Source organism: Colossoma macropomum, unplaced genomic scaffold (assembly GCF_904425465.1).
Source record: "Colossoma macropomum unplaced genomic scaffold, Colossoma_macropomum, whole genome shotgun sequence".
Classification (NCBI taxonomy): Eukaryota; Metazoa; Chordata; class Actinopteri; order Characiformes; family Serrasalmidae; genus Colossoma; species Colossoma macropomum.
This window is the reverse complement of record NW_023494791.1, coordinates 19,697,569-19,714,898: the sequence shown is the minus strand read 5'-3', so window position 1 is coordinate 19,714,898 and position 17,330 is coordinate 19,697,569. Positions and strand designations below refer to the sequence as shown.

Genomic DNA, 17,330 nt, shown 5'->3' with positions numbered 1-17,330 from the left:
GCATAGAACTGGCCCCTATAGTCATACGGTGTTTCCTGATGCCCCTTCACACACTGCAGTGTCCTCAGCACACTTCACACTATAGTACCTCAACTCAAACAGAAACTCTGTGTTTTTGATCCTGACCTCTTCTATTATGTTGACGCACTGTACATGAAGAATATTCTACAAAAGTACTGCAAAAGCCCCTAAAGTCTGTCCTGATAATCCAAATGATTTCATTTTTCATGGTGAATCTAGTATCCTCTAAAGGCTGACGCTCTAGACTGAGATTACAATCAATCTGTCCGTACGGGCCCGCAGCACTGTAGTCTGCTTAATCTGATGAGCTCATTCACTCACTCCTCTCTTTCCCTCCAGCAAAAGTGCATTATTGTCCCCGTGCGGCCCATGCTCCTGGAGAGACATTAAGCACCTTAACCACTGGAACAATGTGAGCAGAGCAAGGGGCTGACGCAGCTTTCGCTGAGCGGGGTCAGGAAAGAAAAGAACACAGCCGGCCTAACTCTGCCCCAGCCTGCACTCTTACCATATGAAGGATATAAAAGGATGTGTTTTCTTACCACATAACACACATGCTTGTAAGTGACTGCAACTTAGGGACAGTGCAACTTTCTGCCATTTGCAGCATTGTAGGTACAAACTTCTGCCTGGGTCACTCCTGGTTCACAGTGAGAGAGCTCTACCCTGCTAGCCCAGCAAACTGAAACTTGAATTGCTCTCTCTCCCTCTTTATTTATTTAACTGTCTCTGGATGTATGTCTTTGTGTCTGTTTGACAATGTATGTAACATGAATGGGTGTCTGGACTGCACAACTGAAATATTTTCAATTGTAAGCTGCTGTGTACTCTTAGTTACTGTGTAACCAAAGACAAATTCTTTGTTCATGCAAACATGTTTCGACAATATAGCCCAATTCTGATCCTATCTAGGTGACTGCTTATCTACTTATCCATTTAAATATTCATACTTACTGTTGGTGGTAGACTGGGTTTGGTTTGGGGGGAGGGGTGTTGCCATTTTCCCCGAGTCAGACAAAAGACAAAAACCCCCTTGTAAAACTGCCACCACCCCCTCTTTCTATCTCCTTTGGACTAATGTCATTACATCACATATTTTAACACCTAGTTGCCTTTGAAGAAATCCACAAAATCAAAAAAACAAAACAAAAAAAAAAAACAAACAAAAAAAGACACACACACACACAAGTCACTGTAAGGCTGTCACAAGTACATCTACAGCCCATGACCACTACCCCACCATATCCATACAGTTTAATCACTGCCAGTAGATAAAAGTTTTAGCAAATGTTTTAATGTTATTCCTTAATATCCATTTGTTTATGTACATTCACATCTTTTAATTTCGTTTTTTGTTTCTGGCAGCAGAATGTCAAATTATTGACCTGTGAATTATTTTGAAATAATGACATTTTCTTGAAATTACTTAATATCCCAAAGCTAATGATTATCCCCAAAAGAATTGCTTACTTTATGAAATGTAATAGTAATTATGTCCAGATATTAAAAAAATATTTAAAAATAAGTAATTTCATCAAAATTTTAACATCCTGCTGACAGAAACTGCGAAGGAGAAGAAAAGACCACAGGTGAATTTGCTCCTCTAAAAGGGGGGCTTAACATATAACATCACTAGAAACATGGACGAGTCAAAGATCTTGTCCATAACTTAGCTTTATTAATTTTTTGGAAAACACAGTTCTCTGGTTGGCTCACGGTTCTTACTTCTAGCTGCTCGTGTGCTACAGCAACCCACAGCCCTAGCAGTTCCTAGCCCCGCCCTTCACAGTAAAAGTCCATGCAAAAGAACTGTATATAAGAATTGCTAGCGAACTAAAATTAGCATGCTCCATCATTTTCTGAACAGGCTACCCTGTTAGCCTTAAACAAAGCAGGACACAGTCGTGCTCTGCCGCCGTACCGAGACTTTGATAATACTTTCATACCAATGAGCACATTGTAAGCGCGGACATCTAATTGCTGTGCTATAACTCGGTAATAACAAGACCAAAAAAAAGGCTTTGCTGCTCAGAGACAGGCCGACCGACAGGGGGCCTCAGTGAGCCCAGAGCAGGAACAAGCCGTACTCACTGCCCCCGCCTCTCCGTGCGAACTTCGGGGGCTGGATATTTCACCAGCTGCGCTTCTTCTACACTCTCTCTTTCTATTTCTCTCTCTCTTTTTCTCCCTCACTCCCCTCCCCCTTGTTCTCCTCCCCCGCTAGCTCCCTCGCGCTCTCTCTTCCTCTCCATCCTCCTCTCGCGCTCAGTCTCTCAGCAGTCCGCGTGCCTGTGAGAGGAGCCACCGCAGGGGCCGCATCCATGGAGCGCCTCTTCCGCCCGCAGCCTCTTCACTTCGTCCCGTTACAGGCTGCGATGATATAGGAGAGAAAAAGAAGCCGATAGCGAAACACGCCGCGGTGTTCCAGTTCGGGCCTTTCGACACCTCGTCTGAAACTTTTCTCCGTTTCTCGGTTCCCGTCAGTGCTGGCGATGCTCAGCCCGAGGAAGGTGAACGCGAAGAGGAGGAGGAGGAGGAGAAAGGAGCTGCTGGCGGGGCAGCTGTGCCTCATGGGGCTCCTGCTCGCCATGCTCTCGGGACTGGCAACTTTGACCCAAAACTCCGGTGAGTGTCGCGTTTGTCACTTTGCTGCAACGGCGGAAACGTTTGCGACTCGAGGCGAGGCGAGTCGAGTCGAGGGGGGTGATGGAAAGTTGACCAGTGTTTTGCTGGCTTTGCTGGTTTGGGCAGGAAAAATAAAGGGGCTGCCCGCACTTTCAAGTCTGATTCCACGCGGTGTAGCAGCTGTGCTGCAGGCTGTACGCCGTGTTTATTTGAGTGAGGAGTTTGAGCGGTGGAAGCGGGAGGGAGTGAACACGCTGCTTAAAACAATAGGCCAAATGTGAAAAGGTGCAGAGCGATACAACCGCACATGTGGGTTTAATAAGAGCTCGGGTTGTCGCAGCGCTCATTCTGGGCTCGGAGAGTTGGGTGGTTTGAGTCAACTACAATTATATCCATGTTTTAGAACAAGATACGACATTGTGAAGTGAATGGAAAGTCAATAATAGATACAGTAACACTGCAGGAGGTTCTTGTACGAATCTTAGAGTAAAATTAGCACATTTGCTATAGTTTGATACATGACATTAGACCGTTTTTATACATTATTCTGCAGGAATATTACAGATATGAAAATATTTTAGGTCATTATAAATGTATACAACCTTATAGTGTATTATAATGTTACCATAAGGGTGAATGATGATTGTCGACCACAGTTACAGTAATACTGTTGTTGATAGTGGCATAGAAGGTTCAAAGGTTCAGTCTACATACTGTGGAGAGGACTTGAAATACAACCTGTGTAGTGGAAACACTCCTCACTCATTTCAGTGACAAGTGATCATGCAGATGAGACGCATGTTGATGTTGGAATCATGTCAGTATCAGCAGATAATTGGCAATAAAATAATAATAAAAAAAAATCTGACCAGTCTTTAGACTTGACATATTTCACATATTTGACATATTTGATATTTCAAACCGATACTTATTGACGTATTTATTGTACTCTGAAAGAGCAGAATGTTTAGGTGGTGCTGGGCTGCTGTACTGAAATGACTGAGGCATTGGCAGATGTGTACATGTAAAGTGTTGGGCATCAGCACATAATTCTGATATCGGTGCATCCCTAACAAAAAAAAAAACATAAGCAGTGCTGGGCTATTATTGAGCCCTGTAACGCATTTTTATATGCTATTGGAAGCACCCTGTCATTAATTTGAAAGGCATATCTTTCCGACATCTTTTTAAATGATGGATTCTTGTGAAGTAGGCTGTAAAATCATAAATTGCATCCCGGCATTATTGTTGCAGTATGTGTGATGTTACATGTATTGCATCAGTCCCAAAGCTCACTTCATTATTGCTAAGTTATTTGCTTCTATGAAAATTCTGTATACGTTATTTAGCTTAATGGTAATAGGCAACATGGCTTCTATGCATGCCTTTCCGTCTCCTCCTGTTTTTCCCCATTCAGTTCTTTACAATAAGGCTTTAGGATAATCACAGTTCTGAATGTTATTTTCATCTGGAAACATGCCTTTGAAAGCCATCATCATCTCCTGTCTCTAATGTCAGCAAGCCACTCTCTTTACTCATATGTCGCTGTATTTGTCGGCCCTGAAGCTGACAAGAGCATGATATTATCAAAGACAAAACACATGTTGCCATGTAATTTTGTGCCTGTCCACTAATGGGCACTTCATGGAATGTAGAAGATTAACTGGTTATGTAAGCTAATGTGTCATTGACATTTGATGTTGTGGTAAGGTTGCTGGGTGAAAATGTACAGAGTATTTGCATTTGAATGTATGGTGTAGTAGACTAGTCCCTGTTTGCAGTGTTGGAGAGAGAGAGAGTGCTTGTGCGATGGGCTGGGAGAGCGCTGTTGTGGACAGCCTAGCAGGCGGCAGAGAGACGGATGCGAAGTGACTGGGCCGTCAGTTGCTGCTTGGCGCTCACGGAGACGCTCCCTAATTCAGCGCTGCATCTGGGCCAGCTAGTCCCTGCAAAGGCAGCCTTGGGGCCAGCCTCAGAGAACAGTCTCCCCCTGAGAGCAGTGCACAAGCCAGGGACGGCTTTTGTCCTCTGTTTAATTCAGTGGAACTGCGACTGTGTCCGCATTGCATTTTTCTTTGGCTGTTTTGTTGTGGAGAGCAGTTTTTCTGAGTTTTGGGCTTTGACAGTTTATACACCTTTGTGTTGTTTTTGCCATTCCTCCCTTCCTCCCCCCCATTTCTTTCTTTCGCTCCCGTTAGCGCTCTCCCTCAGACGTGGGTAATGCCGCCGCGGAGCGCAGCTGCACTCAGGTGCTTCCTTCTCACACACCAATGCACCCATCAGCGAAGTGGACGCAGAGAGAGAACGAGAGAAAGAGAGAGCGAGCGAGAGAGGGAGTACAGTCCGCCTGTCTGCTGTGATTTTTCACATTAAATCCTTTTGGTGTGGCAAATTTGGTTAGTCCGTGCTGGATAACAGTGTGAAGGATGAGGGAAGCAGGTGTAAGAGCAGTCTCAGAGATATTCTGTAGAAGTGGCTGAGGTATATTAGAGTAAAGAATGCTTTTACCTTGCTAAAAAAACAGGATATTGGCATGTCATTTGCGGGTGAGGAATTTGGAACGTCTTTTCTGTACATTTTATGATATAACAGGGTGATTCACTCGTTCATTATCCATTCAAACAGAATATACTTTGGAAATCTAAAAAAAAGCACTGAAATAGGAGAAAACTGTATTATGCTTTCAGTGGTCTGGTCTCCTGAGAATAAGATTAAAGTAAGGCCTCCGTCTTTATGTAGTTAAAAGCGGAGACAAGACTCTTTTGAGAAATGTGGCTTTTGTCCCTTGAGAGGGGCCGGCAAGCCTGACAGATATTTGGTCGGTTACCTGTTCTTTTTCTCTCTCTCTTTCACTTTGTTCTCATCGCCTCATTCATCATCTGCACTGGCCGACTGCTGGCCATCTCCACTTTATTATTTTAGCTAGTTTTACACCATGCTGGGCCACTAGCATGACAGCCAGCCAGTCTTAGATGAATGACTTCAGATGGCATTCAGTCCTGATGGCACTTTTGAGCCACACGCTGAAATGGAATGCTTGGAGTAAGTCATCACTGCTGGGAGAAAAAAACCTTGAAAAAATCTATTTCTGTTTTTGCGTGAAAGAAACACTACCTTACCAAGCACATACCTCTGAAATACTGCCGATTTAAAGAATAATTCTGACAGTATAAATGTGTGAAGGCATGTTTGGTGTCTAAATTTGGATTCTTTAATCTAGCGCTAGAGCTATAATGCTAACGTTGCTAACAAAAACAAGAAGTCAATCGTCACCCAGATATTTTCCGTAAATACATCCCCAACACTTCCCTCAAATCACATCCATGTCGCACAGACTTATCGTTGTGGAAGGGCACATTTTGACTTTCTGAGAAGTATAAAAATGAAGAGAACGGGCTCCGGAGTGGCGCGACCATCTAAGCGTTCGCCTGATGAATAGGAGATCCCGGGTTTGATCCCCAGTGATGCTACTGCCATCCGTGGCGACGAGTCCAAGAGAGCACAGTTGGCCACGCTCTGGGTGGGTAGGATGGCACCCCACTCTCCCCCACTCACTCAGCACGATGCTAGCCAGAGCAGGCGCCTGTTAGCTGATGTAAGAGATTGGCGGTTGGCACTTTCCTCCGAGTGCGTTCATCTGTCCAATGACGTTGTGTTAGCGGCAGTTTGAAAAGATGGGGTGGCTGGCTTTACAGGTCTTGGAGGAAGGGCTAGGAGGCCTGCGCTAGCCTTCGCCCTCCTAGCGCTGGTGGTATCGTGTTATTGGGGGAGTCCTAACTAGTCGGTGGAATTGGATACGACTAAATTGGGGGAAAAAAATGAAGGAAACCGTGTAGCTGAATGCTTCAGACAGCCACTTTAGACAACGAGTGTTGTATCGAATGTTGTATGGTGACTGTGCAGGAAGAGCAACAGTCCCGATGAACATCTCTAACTTTCTAACGTTCTGAACTGTACAGGTTTCATGCCTACCTGTATGGCTACCGCTGTGTGTAGAGCCAATTCCGTCAGCCCAAAAACTGTTGACTCAGTGTTTCCAGCCATCGCTTTCGCTGTTTGAATGGAGCCAGTGGTCCTTTTGTCTATAGAAAGCCGTCCACTAAAGCAGCCACCCTGCTCGTGCACCAAAATGATCCTCCTCTGTGCGCCTCAGATGTCTAATCATCAATGATTCTCTTTGAAATTTTGCTCTGTCAAATACTGCATTCAAACCAAGAGCCAGCACTAAATTCTCACTGTGTAGGCTGTGTGCTGATGAGCCACATTACCCTGCACACTCTGAAATGTGTTCACGGTGATTGAAGGCAATCATGTTATTTGATTCATGGATGAAGTGCAAATAATGATTCTTCTGTCAGAACGTTGGCAACTATGTACCTCATCCAAATGCAGATTACAAAAATCAGCTGCATTATTTTTGCACAAGCAAAACTCAGCAAAGGAAGACTGCTGGCATAGAAACTGCGGGAGTTTAGTTGTCGTATGGATTGATGGTGCAGACTTTATATGTGACTAGTTTAGTCCCATTACAAACATTGCACTCTTGTGCATGAGCTCTGTTGGTTAGTCCAGTTCAGAGCTTCCATATTTCTGCACTGATGTACTGCTCATCAGATGCTGTAAATGCCATGTAATTTTAATCAGTACCATTATGCACAGTTTTGGTTTTAAGGTCTATAGCTTTGGCTTTAGCTGCAGAACAGTCTATCTCAGCAAGTTCCTTCAAAAGTTAGTAGTGAAAGTAACATATATTTAATGTCAGTTTTTCATTGGTCTTATTTAAGAGTGTATCTGAAGTAAGAGATCTGTGTTCTGTATATACTCGTATGGGATTCCCATAATGTGGCCTGTTTTTAGAGTCATTTGTTTTGAGCGCTGCAGCCTGCCAACACCCCCTACTACTACTTGTGCTACTACTGGTAGTACTACTAGGTTTCGGTTGTATTAAGAGTGCATCAATATTGTTAGTTTTGTTTTTATTTTAGAAAAATGAATAGTTTTAGTTTAGTTTTTATTTAGTTTCAGTTTTAGTTTTAGTTTTTAGACTATTTTTAGATTCCAGATTAAGATAAGCTCAGTGATACTAGGTATTGGATAAGGGCAGAATAAAATGAACACAGCAGTAGGCTGAGCTCGGCTCAGCTCCAGCTTTACTTTAAAACAGCCAAACGCAGAAGAGTTATACTTCTGAACTGAAAAAAAGTGAAAACTAAAGTTTTTTTCTCAGTAATTCTATTTTGTTTTAGTTAGTTTTTCAAATGATGTTATAGTCTTGATTTAGTTTATTTAGTTTCCATGTTTTTGAAAACTGTCATTTTTATTATTATTATTACAGTTAAGGAATTAAGGAGTTAGGTTTTTTTAGTGCTAGTTTTCATTTTAGTAATAGTTTTAGTTAACTATGCACTTGAGTGTATTACTACTACTGCTACTGCTACTTCTACTACAACTATTACTTCTTCCACAACTACCACCACAATATTATTTCTACCACTACTACTGCTATTTCTACTACTACTACTATTACTATTGCTGCTGCTAATACAACCCCAATTCCAAAAAAGTACATGTTCCACACATATTATATGTTGAAAGTGAGACATTTTACCATTTCATGAAAAAAATTTACTCATTTAGAACTTGATGGCAGCAATGCATCTCAAAAATGTTGGGACAGGGGCAGCAAAAGGCTGGAAAAGTAAGTGGTACTAATAAAAAACAGCTGGAGGAGCAATTTGCATCTAAATCACATGACTGTGTATAAAAAGAGCATTTTAGAGAGGCAGAGTCTCTCAGAAGCAAAGTTGGGCAGAGGTTCACCAATCTGTGAAAAACTGCGTCTAAAAATTGCAGAACAATTTAAAAAAAAAATGTTCCTCAACATAAAATTGCGAAGTATTTGGATATCCCACCATGTAGAGTACATAATATCATCAAAAGATTCAGAGAATCTGGAGAAATCCCTGTTCACAAGGGACAGGGCCAACGGTCAATATTGGATGCTCTTGATCTTCGGACTGCATGGAAAACAGGCATGATTTTGTACTGGAAATCACTGCATGGGCTTGGGAAAACTTCCAGAAATAACTGTCTGTGAACACAGTTCGCAGTGCAATCCACAGATGCAAGTTAAAGCTGTATCATGCAAAGAAGAAGCCATATGTCAACATGATACAGAAACGCTGCCATGTTCTCTGGGCCAAGACTCATTTAAAGTGGACTGAGGCAAAATGGAAAACTGTTCTGTGGTCAGATGAATCAAATTTTGAAATCCTTTTTGGAAACCACGGACAGCATGTCCGGCAGACTTAAGAGAAGAGGGACCATCCAGCTCGTTATCAGTGCACCGTTTAAAAGCCTGCATCTCTGATGGTTTGAGGGTTGCATTAGTGCCTATGGTGTGGGCAGCTTACACATCTAAAAGGCAATCAATGCTGAACAGTGTGTAGAGGTTTTAGAACAACATACGCTCCCATTTAGACAACGTCTCTTTCAGGGAAGCCCTTGTGTATTTCAGCAAGACAATACTAAACCATATACTGCATCCATCACAACAGCATGGCTTCGTAGAAGAAGAGTCCGGGTGCTGAACTGGCCTGCCTGCCTTCCGGACCTTTCACCAATAGAAAACATTTGGCGCATCATGAAATAAAAAATCTGGCAAAGAAGACCCAGGACTGTTGAGCAGCTAGAATCCTACATCAGACAAGAATGGGACAACATCCTCTCCCAAAACCCCAGCAATTTGTCTCCTCACTTCCTAGACATTTACAGACTGTTGGTAAAAGAAGAGGGGATGGTACACAGTGGTAGACATGGCCCTGTCCCAACTTTTTTTTAAATGTGTTGCTGCCATCAATTTCTAAATGACTTAAATGTTTTTCATGAAATGGTAAAACGTGTCACTTTTAACATCTGATATGTGTTCTATGTTTTATTGAGAATAAAATATGAATCTATGAGATTTTCAGATCATTGCATTCAGGTTTTATTTACATTTATTTTACACAGAGTCCTGACCTTTTTGGAATTGGGGTTGTACCACCACTATTGCTGTTACTACTACCACTAGTACAACTATTAGTTCTACTACTTCTACTCAGTATACCCTGAGCATATGCTGCTGCTTCTACTTCTACTGCTACTTCTACCAGAACTATTACTTTTACCACTACTGTGTTATTTGTACCATTACCACTACTACAGCTGCTAATACTATGCTGCTACTGCTACTATTACTACTACTGTTACCACTGCTGCTGCTTACTACCACTACCCTGCTATTAATGAAACCATTATCACTGAAAACATACAGTCATTGAAACATCACAAGTTGAAAAGTAAAGCTTGTAATGAAAGCATCAGGAGGGTTAAAAAAGCACTTATTCTACTGATGTATGACAAGTAAGTGTAGGTAGCACATTTGAAGCTAGAATAGACAAGGAAATTTAATGAGAGGTCATTTGGTCAATATGTGAGTAGGAAAGGTAATTAAACATAAATTTTTCATGGTTCCTCTTAATAGGATGGACCTATTTAGTGCTGTCTTAATTTAGCCGCGTCTTATTTTGGAATTCACAAGATGCTTTAGTGGAGAGTTTCTGTGGCGAGAGCGTGTGATCAGGTGAGAATGAGGCAGAGTGAAAGAAAGAGAGACAGAAGAGAGGGGTTTTCTATCTGAAGGCCTTGCAGGACTCCTGCATGTGTCTCTCCCTTAGTGGCTCTCACTAGCTGCACAGCTTGTTAATTCAGGAGAGAGGGGGGCGTCCTATATACCTTTCCTACCCTCTATATATAGTGCACCCTAAATGTCCTCATTAGAGACATGATTTATGATGCCCCTGCATCCCGCCCACTTTATGTTCGGGCATAGACAAGAGCGGACTTGGCTCAGCACTGCATCTGTTTATGAAGTTTTTAAGAGCCAGCAGCTGTGGCTTACACTCCAGAGAGAAAAACAAATGCCTCAAATCAAACCTGGACCTTTGGCTATAAAGTTCTGAGTTTTGCCGAAAGTAGAACTTTTTGGTATTGATTGGCGCAGCCAGTTGAGAAGATGAATTATGTGTGTGTGTTTTGAGAACAACTGATAAACAGAAAAAAATCACATTGTTTTAATTCTGCTGATGAGGCCTTATCTGTGTGAGGGTCTGTGAGGTTTAAAATGCAGCTCACTCGCTGTCTCTGTTGATGTTCTGCTTTACTCAGGCTGAAGCTTCTTCAGCTGTTAATCTGTAATTTTCTATTCATTAACATGTAGAAGTCGCAGTTATTGCCAGTGATAACAAAAGTGTACGGTAATTTTAATTTAACCTTTTTTGTACACATAGTTGACAGAAACAAGTGGAGAAATTCTGTTGAAACTGAGAAGTAGAAAAGGAGATATTGTATTATGATTTGAATTTGATGAGAAGTTATCTGTACAATTAACTGGCCGCCCCAGAATTCAGACGTCAGCATCACTGAATGTGTTTGGGATTATTTGGATTGTGAGAAGCAGAAAATGCAACCAACTTCTAAGACTGAACTTTGGAGGTGTGGGAAAATATCCCTGCTTCTTAGGAAAAAAAAGAAAGTAAGTCTTCTGAAAGGAATGGAAGCTGTAATAAAGGCAAAGCTTGACACATTAAGTACTGAACATTTTCTGTAATTCTTTTAAATATATGTGTTCTGCTCTTTCCTGATGCTGAAAAATGGCTTGTTTTGCCTTGAAATTAAAAAGTCTCTGACTTTTGCACAGCACTGCATATATAATGAGTTACGTAACTATGGAACTGCCTTTAAATAGTAAATCAAAGTGACAGTAAAAACAGTAATAGACGTCTAATATATTTTTCAGTATAAACTCTATACTGAATGTACTGATCATGGTGACACCTGAAGCAAGACTAACAGAGAGACAGGAGAAAGTGTAAAGTGTATGGTGGTGATGGGAAAAGCCATCTTGTTATCAGACATGTGAGTTGTAATAGAACACTTCATCCAGAGAGCTCTGCTGAGTAATTAGCCTGGCACCTTTACTCACATTAACAAAGCTAACACAATAGAAAAGCATTTCACCTACAATAAGTGGGGCACAGGAACTGATTAGCCTTTTAATTGCTTAGTTGAGATTAATTGTGAGTTGGCTGTGGGGTGGAATGGAAATTGCCAGCAAGGGTGTGAGAGTACAGCTCATTACTTTTCAAAGAAGAAGCGCTGAGAAGAAATGATCAAATATAATTTATTCAGACGTGTTGGTATTTCTCTGCTGCGAAAAGACAAATATGCTTTGGATATTATAATCCACAAACAAAGCATAATGAGTTTTAGACCTTTAATCTACAGACGGCTTTGAATTTATATAAGCCACTGTTTGATTTTCCATCTGATTACATAAAGCTACCGTCAGAAAAATAAATAAATAAAAATTTGATGTTGAAATAGTGTTTTGTAACATAACCTGCCTAAGGTAGGAGAGCAGATCTGTGCTTGATGCTACTGGCTCAGGGTCTACACTTTATGTTTTTCTTTATTGCTCAAAAAAGTCCTACCCAGGTTGGGGGTTTGAATAATGCTCTCAGGATTTGAAAGGTAGTTTAAAAGTTATGAACCATATGCAAATACAGAATGAAGGACATTTAATAGCATATTAATTTGTGATCGTGGTGACTCCTTTTCAAGCTTTGTCAACATTTGTGTTCAGTACTTTTTGTGCTATCCTGACTAATAATGCATAACAGTGATAGAGATCTTTACCAACCAACATACAGACTGAAATAAGAGAAGAATATCAGTATTCTCCCACCCTTTATGTTCAACATCTTTATGTAAAAGGAGATTTATACTGTACAATATTTTTCCTATACTATACTTTTTGAGTCACATAAGACTTTTAGTAAATTTTATGAATTTTCAGCTGAATCATTCCTTTAAAAATAGTGTGTCTTGAAGGAAGTGAAGGAAGTTCATGTCTAGTAACTTGACGAGTCATACTTTCCAGACATTCTATCATACAAAGTTCAACATGCAGCGCTGGGTTCAAAAACAGGCAAGTGACAGAGCAAAAACAAGAATAAACACAGACAAGACAACATTGTACTGTGGTTAAACATTACATAGCAACAGTGACATATGAATGGAAATGTGGCTGAAGTTTAAAGGGGAATTCCATCAAATGTTTCATAATTTCTTTGTAATTCAATCATAGATATATAAACAGAATCATTTAGAGTGCTTTGAAGTAAAAGAGCTTGTGATAGGCACCAGGGGTCGCGATGTCTACAACGCAAATGCAGTCATTTCATTTACTATCCAAAACGATCAGTGAACCTACACAAGTTTTTATATGTAATGTTGATAATGTTAAAATAGTGGTAAGTCTGAAAAAATAAGTTTTTTTTGGACCTCTTTTGCCTTAGAATGCCCTGCACGTATGTGTCTGCCGTGAATGGATTTGAAAAATACATTTTTTAAGCCAAAATCTGATACACCGTTTCATGTACAGGCTTTCTTTTATGTAGCTTTTAGAGGTATTAAACGCTATAAATGTTTATATATTCAACTGCATTGCTCACATTATATAGAAGAATAGAGAAGGACAGTTTGAGAAAACACAATGTACAAGTTGTGCATTGAAAGGCTTGTTGAATTGTTAATTATAAATGGGAAAATTAGGAGCAGATATGGGAGATAAAGCAAAAAATGTATGTCTCCATACTTCAATACACAGTATGCCATTAACAAAGGTGGAACAAGCAAAAAAGAATGAGTAGTGCCAGAAAACTATCAGAAACTATCAATACAGTGATTTTTATTCATTATTTCTTATCCTGTGCTTCACTATTTCGAATTCAACAGGACTAATGATGCTCTCCTTGTAATGAAACATGCAGTTCATCTGTGTTCTTGAAGTATTGATGTACACAGTATGCTCAGAAAAGTATATTATGACATATCGTGACATAATTTATCACAATAATGATAAACATTGTCATATTGCCCAGGTCTAATTAATAATATCTTTTTTGTCAGATGTTTTTTTTTAAATCACAAAAAATTATCCAGTTTTTACATTATACAGGACATGGCTCTGCAGCATCTGTCTATCTCCCATTCTCTCATATAGACTGCATGCATTCATCAGCCGCTGCCTTTGATACATTCTTCAGTGAACAAATACAGGACTGATAGCTAGACCAAAATAAGTATGACGCACATAACAAAAGCAACAAAGCACCTTTACAGCAGACACTGATCTGCAACGCATAAAGCAGAAGAACAAACATAAAAAGTATAGAGAACCTGATGCTAACAAAACAAGAAAAACAGTTTAAGAACAGAATTTACTTTGTTTGAAAAGTGAAGCATGTTTCATCCTTAAGACGTTTTCTGTTGCAGCAGATGTGTCGGATTCAGTTCTGTCATTGACGTATTGAGGAAGGTTTTAGTCAGTCTCTGTGAAGCCTCCAGCCATGCAGGCAGAGCGATCTATAATTCAGGAGATCAGAGTGTATCAGAGTGTTTACAGTGGTGGAGAAACCGTCATTATTCTTCTCACTGAACGTGCTGATGAAGCCCGCTCTGAGTTCCTTGTATGTTATGGAGTTCTGCACGTTAAGTGGAAACTACAGTTGGTGCAGGGGTGGTTGTTGGGGGGTGGGGGGTGGGGGGGATTGGCGCTCCACAGAGTGATGTCCCAGAAAGGGCCACTCCTGCTGGGTAACTCTCAACCTCAAAGCCCCTTGCTTGGCCCTTGAGCCTTTTGAAGGAGTGGCAGAGATGAAGCTGTCCTCCAGCTCGGCTGCCTGACAGCAGACACGCACAGCAGGAGGATCACCGCCTCCAGCCTCTAATGAGCCTGTTAATGGCCTGTCACATCCTTAGACAACCCATCACTGATACTCAATCACTGATGATAAATATAACCTCTATTGATTTTCCCTTTCTGACATTATGTTTAGTTATTAACATGTATAAGTGAGAGTTATCACTAGTGATAACAAAAGCATGGTGTAATTTCATATCAGTATTTACATACTGGTAGCTCATTGTGGAGAAATAATGATGCAGGTGTGGATTTTAAATCATAATAAAGTGAATAAAACATATTTAATTTTGCCCTGTTTTTGTCTTTACATGAAAACAAATGAAAGAAACAGTCCACATACAAGCTAGAACCTATCGATAACGACAAAAAAGCAAAGGCTGGAACCTGTCGTTAAAGAACGTGAATTGAATGTAAATGTAATTCATTATGTGACTTTGTAAGTAGTTATGTAATTACATTTAAGTAGCAAAATGATAGTAATAACTCAACACTTCTAAGGAGAACTAAACACTGTTATTATGAGCCACATAAATGATGGCTGAGCCAGGCTGTTCATAGAGAGAAGTTGTTTCTTCTGGTTTATATGTAAGTGTCATTATTGATGGGCAGGATGTAATAGCATCTCCTGTAGAGCTGTAGACATGCCAAGCTGATCCTGCAGAGAGCACAGCTACTTTATGCTTCTCTACAGGTCTGCTCAACAACTTTTCCTAGTTCCAGCTAGTTCTGTCCCACATCCAGGGCCTCACCTGCATAGCTAATGAAGATAAACTAGGTAATTAAAGTTTGGCAGGGTGGACGGATGTGGGGCTAAATTTATCTCTGCACTGACAGTATGGGGTCGGATGTGCAGGGCCTGCTGAATGTATAGCGCAGAGTTCTTCCCAGCAGCTGTTTTTGGGGCAGCCTTTTTGTTCAGGTCATGTACTCAACATGTTATTTTATTACGGTACATGGTCAAATCATCCCCCCTCCTCTCTGGACAAAATCTTTCACACAATCAGTAATAACTCTTAGAAATCTACTGTTTGTCATTTGTTAATACATGTACCTTGCATAATTATTTCAATACATAATGAAGTATCTAATGATGAATTGGATTTAGACTCTGCATCAACAGATTCTGACTTTTTTCTATTTATTTCGATGACCAACAATGTCACAAACATGATAAAAATGGTTTTTAGTTCACAAAACAAGACTGTACACACAACAAAAATGTTTCAGCGAATGCAAACAATAAAAAATCACCTCTTCCGTTATACAAAAATATGCTATTGATTGAATGTTTCAAGTCCACACTTTTGGCAGAGTTTATCTACTTGTTTGTTTCAGCTACATTAAATAATTTTGAGAAAAAATTAATATAAATTTAATATAAAATTACTACATGCAGCATTTTATCACTGCATATAACTGAGACTCCTAAGGCTGGTTTTACACAACTGGTAGCGTGAAGCATAATTTCCATGCTACTTGGCTGAACAAGAAGCTGGAGAATAAGAAGCGACTTCAGTCTCGTAAAACAGTCGAACATTGAGAAACATTTTACAAGAAACTGATCTACTTTCAAGGAAAAGTTTTCGGGCGGAGATGGGAGGAAAAGCGGCTAAAGCTAAAGCTTAAAGCAGAGCAAAGTGAGTCCACGTTTTCGTTCGAAAAATCGATTTTTGACGTTTATGAATCGATTCAGAATCGTTCACGTCCGCATCGCGATGCATCTAAGAATCGAGTTTTTCCTGCACCCCTACTCAGTGCCCAGCCTCCGTCTGGCTGACAAGAAGGATGTTCTGTTTTCAGAGTGATAGTGAATGAAAAGACGATAGTGATAATGAAAAGTGATAATGATCAAAAAGATCTATTAAATTGAATAAATCAGGGTTGCCGCCTCAAACACACCTGATTCAACTAACTTCTAAATTGCCAGGTTTAGTGGGTGTGTTTGAGCTGTTAAATCACTAAACTGTGCTGGACACCGGCCCTCCAGGACCAGAGTTGTGCACCCCTGGTTTAAATTAAAACAAAGGAGAAGCAAGCAATACAGATTAGTGATCAGTCCTTGACAACACTGTTTGCACATGTGCAGCTTATTCATGTCTATGTCAGCTGAATATGCTGCTCCGCCTCTCTGCCTCTCAAGAATAGACAGAGAAAGAGGTGTGCCTCTTGCTAGCTGGGCAGTACTGGCAACTCCCTTTTGGTTTTGTTTGTGCAAAAAGTCACTAGATTTGTCGCTAGGTGCTCTTTTTAATAAAAGTCACTAAAGGGGTCTGAAAAAGTTGCTAAATCTAGCGACAGAGTCAGTAAATTGGCAACATTAGTTCAGCCTCAAAAGTACTTCATTCTCCAAGTGGGAATTGAAGTACTAATATAAGTGTCCAGTAGCTACAGAAATACACAGCTAGCTAAAAAAATTTTTTGTCAAAAAAAACAACGATCTTTAAAAAAACTGAAATGACATCAACTTTACAAGGTCTCAGTTATAAGAGTGATAAAATGTTGAAATTATTTTTTTTTTAACGAAGTTAAAAAAGCGCAGAATAGTTGCAGTGAAAACATCCCACTGCACAGTTGATGTTGAGGGACCTCGTAATCTGCTCCCTTGTGCACTAGTATTCTTCCATAGAACAGTATTTTGTAAAGACAGTTTAGACAAAGCATCTGTGAACTGCCTCCCTGCAAATAGACCTGCTGTTGTGCGAATGGTGCAAAGTTACATAACCTGTCTTAGTCATGTCTGTCCTTTGCAAAAGTATTTGAATATGGGGTGAACACCTCAGGCTTTTCTCTGGAGCTGGCTTTTAGTCTGCTACATCTCACTCGTCTTTCTGTATGATCTTTTATGCTGTTTGATAGTTTCCCTCCCGAGTATTTG

General features: G+C 40.4%; 1 protein-coding gene across 1 annotated transcript in view; it reads left to right on the top strand.

The window, feature by feature from the left end:
• Positions 1 to 2,204: 2,204 nt before the first annotated feature.
• slc24a3 (solute carrier family 24 member 3) overlaps positions 2,205 to 17,330 on the top strand; it is a 91,404-nt gene continuing 76,278 nt past the window's right edge. Inside the window, exon 1 of the mRNA XM_036574295.1 lies at positions 2,205 to 2,646. Coding sequence (XP_036430188.1) covers positions 2,514 to 2,646 — 133 coding nt within the window. The 5' untranslated portion in view covers positions 2,205 to 2,513. The remainder of the gene's footprint in view (positions 2,647 to 17,330) is intronic.